The sequence below is a fragment of the Cynoglossus semilaevis genome, chromosome 7 (assembly GCF_000523025.1).
Source record: "Cynoglossus semilaevis isolate Cse_v1.0 chromosome 7, Cse_v1.0, whole genome shotgun sequence".
Classification (NCBI taxonomy): domain Eukaryota; kingdom Metazoa; phylum Chordata; class Actinopteri; order Pleuronectiformes; family Cynoglossidae; genus Cynoglossus; species Cynoglossus semilaevis.
In genome coordinates this window covers 7,326,563-7,330,961 of record NC_024313.1, presented here as the reverse complement: position 1 = coordinate 7,330,961, position 4,399 = coordinate 7,326,563, and the positions used below count along the sequence as shown (strand labels likewise).

The window sequence follows — 4,399 nt, the reverse complement described above, 5'->3', positions numbered from 1 at the left end:
TGCTAATGTTTGCCGCTATCAATAATAAATATTGACTTTTAGACTTAGCCATCTCCATTCGTAGAGCACCATTTCTTCACTGTTATGGGCATATGGATGAACAATGGTTGTTCTCCATATCCATATGATGAAAGCTGCCACTGATGCACAACTGCAGGGACCTGATTAATATGATCACGTGGACTGAGATGTTGTGGACTGTGGGGTTACGATTTATCAACCTGGACAATCAAACACACAGTCAAGAAAAACACCATAACAGATCTCTCCTGTCACTGCCGCATGAAACCTTCTAGCTCAGATATGCAACTACAGCATAACTGGAGTGGGCATTATGGGATGCGAGTACATTTAATGAGCTTTCATCTGCATCCACCACTGCTGAAAAATCCTGCTCACACCAAGAATCCAAAGCTTTGATCTGTCTATCATGTGATCACTTTTGATAGCTAGTTATGTGCCTGTCTTCCCGGGTAACGTTTCATCTTGGAGAGACTGATTTATTAAGAACACAACTAAATGCAGGCAATAGTTTCTTGAGAACCCCACGTGCTGTGCACAATGCAATGCCCCCTGGCCTAATGCAAAACATGCAGGATTTCATTGTGTAAGAAAGTTATATGCAGTACTCAGATTTAAATTGGATTCCAAAGGAATATAAAACACATAAGAATAAAAATAATAATAATTCAGAGATTTCATTTTCTACCATTTAACACTTTCAGGGTCTATAAGGTCACGGGGGTCAATTCCAGGAGCCAACAAGTAGAGGCAGGGTACATTGTGGACAGGTGGCTAGTCCCTTGCAGGGACACATGTATCAACAAACAACCCTTCACACTCACATTAGTATCTATACCAACTTGATTAATTAATTTATGATTAATGTCTGATTAATCTAATCCTTTAGACTGTGGGAACTGGAGTAGTCAGAAAAAGAATGTAAAATCCATAAGAAAAGAGCATTTATTACCACCAAGGATCTAACCAGTGACCTGCTTGCTGTAAGGCAAGAGCCCAAACACTAGAGTGTGGCCCATGGAAAAATCTAACAGGGCCAACATGTAAAATGTCTCCCCTTCAGATTGCCAAAATGATTTACAGGTAGACAGGCACTGGTTCTTCATGCTTTGATTAATTCTCTAGGATACTCTTCAGCAAATAATAAAAAAAAAACAAAACAGGCCATATCACTGACTCTCTTCTGGTCATGCTGACAATAATCTTTTAACTGACCACATCAGCTCTGAGCACCATCACACAGAGACACATCAGTATGACAAATCTCTCTTTAGTGCTTGACGTGACCTCAGCATTACACCGTCTCACACCCCAAAGTGATTTCACATTTGTGAAGCACAGCCTCTGTTTTGGCCACGGCCACTGTCACTGCTGATGGGTCAAGGCTGCGAGCAGCTCAAGGTTTCCTGCCTGGCCCAATGTTAGCACACATGATTCACTGCTTCCTCACACTGAAGCCCCTGCTGCTGCTGCTGCTGCTGCTGCTGCTGCTGCCGCGTCCATGCTTCCTGCCAGTAGGACGACAATTCACAGGAGACATCATCTATGCCACAGGTTGCACACGCCGACAGGAGTAAGAAGACAGAGATATGAATGTGTGTGTGTGTGTGTGTGTGTAGAGGAGAGAGAGAGATTCAGCAGACATGAAGAAGAGCTAGACAGCTAGATCAACCACATCAGAATCATTCATGGCTTTGCATACTAAATGCTACTTGCTTGAAAGACTGCAGGCCTTTATGGGATACTATATTTGGCTTTCTGTAAGTGCTCTGTGGACCCCTTTACATAAAACAAAGACCCTGAACTGAAAGACATATGATGTCAATCACAAGTTGCAGGCTTTTTTGTGGATTGTGGTCCTGTGTCATGTATGACTCTGCCTGCTAAAATTAGCTGTCTCATTCATCTTTCTAAATGATGGACTCGGTGATAAAGGGGCTTCTGATAACAGTCGGCATATGGTTTGCCATATGACTCCAGGGCATTTGGTGTCTCACAGTCAAACATGACATTCAGACCTGCTTTGACACAGCTGATGCAGCACGTTCTCCTTTATGGGGACATGTGATTCCCAATGAGCATGATTTATTCCCGATTTATGATCATCACTATTCTACAAGGTCATGATTGCATTGGATTTCAGCAGAACCCACTCACCATACACTCCTTGGCAACGGATGCTCTCCACGACCAGTGCCAGCAGCCCCAAAACACAGATAATAAGATCCATCCTTTTCACGTTAATCTCTGCATATCCTCCTGTCACTGGTGAGAAGTCCTGTCTCCGGGCTGCTGTAGCCTAACAGAGGTGCATAGACTCAGCACGATCCTGCACCACGCTCCGACTACTTTATTCTCACTATACACTGTAACGGTATTTATGTATGCAGGAGGCAAACGGACACTGCCATCAAGTCAAAAGGCGCAGCATTCGCTCCACGGACACGCCGCGGAGGCTGGCGCGGGGAGTGGGCTGCAGAGAGCCCGGCCTTAGCACAAACACCTCCTCTCCTCGCCTGCAGGTGGGCTTCTTACTCACAGAGAAACTGTCTTGTCTTTAGTGGTGACTTCCCAGACTGGAAACCAAGGCGGCACTCAGGGGTTGTTGACTGCGGTTGGATGTAGGTTCGGTTCCCACCAACATTGCTGCCCTGTTCCAACTGTGGCCACGGCTGGCTCCGTGGAGGATGGAGATGCTGCTGCTGATGCTGCTGCTGATGCTGCTGCTGATGCTGCCGCCGCTACTGCACTGACTGCATGCTGTCAAACGGAGCCTCTGCTGTACCAAAAATTGGAAACCCGGTGAGATCCTCTCCGATTCGATCTCTTTTACGAGATAAACCGCTGGTGGCGATGCTTCGGTGCGCACTGTCACAGTCACATCACGACTGCAGCCCGACGCCGTGCGCTCGGCTCATCTCTCCGGTTGGCAGTGACAAGGGGAGGGTCCAAGTCAGTCTGTCAGTCCGGTGGATGGTTCCTCCGCTGCGCCTGCTGCGTCGTCGGCGTTTAGAGACTTTTCTATTGCATCCAAGCGACAGTGTGAGCCGGATGTGTCCACCGTGGAGCCAGTAAGGCATCAGTCACGTTGCGCAATACGTGCTACGGAGACCGAGTGGCACCGCAAACGGTCTGTGGCTACGTCAAGAGGTGCGTGGCTTCCAGCGCTCATCTGTATGGGAGGCTGTGCTCAGCGTCAGGAAAGGCAGGAGAGGCGCAGCTGCTGGATGCTGATGGGAGGGGGAGAGGGAGAGGAAGAAGAGGAGGGTTGGGACCACTGGAATTCAATAGATGTGGCATTGACAGAGCCCTGACATTAAGGCAGTCTTTACTATTGCATGGATGTTACTACATAAAGAGGGACATAAAAAAGAGTTTTATGTCACACAGAGTATTCTGTCTCCATACTGGACGTTGTGTTGGTCAAATATGCATCACTGCTTCTAGAAAGTTGTTGATGACCCACAGACAGTGACAATACTACTCTTTCTTGGCACCCAAGTCCAAATAGTCTCCATCCCAAACCCCATCTGCCCCTTAAGATTTTCTTTACATTACAATAGCACACATAGAAGTTCAAATAAAATATTGGTGAATAAACTGAAAAGAGAAATATATAATCTGTAATATTTAACATTTTTAAACTAACAAAACAATTATTGTTCAATTGATAAAATGTAAATAGTTTTAGGCACCATCAGAACAACAGAATACAGACAGACTTGGACCCAGAACTACTCCTCTTCTCTCAAGGACTTTTTTTTACAGTTTAAGTAACCAACAAACAACATCTAAGGCACTAACTTTACTATCTTGCATTTTAAAGGTCTTGTATTTTCATTATGTTACCACATAAGACCAAACATTTAATAAAATCACGGTTCGTCCTCCTCTTTTAAAGTAGGTTGGAGTTAAAGACCTAGTCCTCAAGTTTTTGACATTGTTTTTCGGTGTAAGTTAGGTTAAATGTTTGCCATAAATCAAAATCTAACTCTATTTCACCCGCTGTGACACCATTGAAGGGTCATTTGAAGCAAAGGGAATGTCCTCAAAATACTTCTTCCTGTGGACAACTGGTCATCAGTGAGAGTGTGTGATTTGGCGCCCTCTATAGGATTTAAATAAACCAACTCATCATTCATCCATTGGCGTTTATGTCCAATTTGTGACACTGTTAATTTGATTGTAGGTTTTTATAGTTTGACATTGAAATAAAGATGACACCATGGTTATGATTATTTGCATCGTCAAATTAAAGTCTTTGTTCTTATGCCTGTAGTTTTTAATACTGCATTCTCGGGCAAATACCTTGTGAAATGTATTAAGTGGAGTTCATATTTGATATATAGTAATCTAAATTTAATTTGAGGGTCTGAAT

The 4,399-nt window shown here is 44.2% G+C and overlaps 1 protein-coding gene across 2 annotated transcripts in view; it reads right to left on the bottom strand.

Moving 5' to 3' along the window:
• LOC103380993 (MAM domain-containing glycosylphosphatidylinositol anchor protein 2) overlaps nucleotides 1-4,181 on the bottom strand; it is a 126,402-nt gene extending 122,221 nt beyond the window's left edge. For both annotated transcript variants that reach the window (XR_003050095.1, XM_008313149.3), the window contains exon 1: nucleotides 2,179-4,181. Coding sequence is in view for 1 of the 2 variants with exons in the window: in XM_008313149.3 (XP_008311371.1) it covers nucleotides 2,179-2,251 (73 nt within the window). In the remaining variant the exon portion in view is untranslated. The remainder of the gene's footprint in view (nucleotides 1-2,178) is intronic.
• Nucleotides 4,182-4,399: the final 218 nt, after the last annotated feature.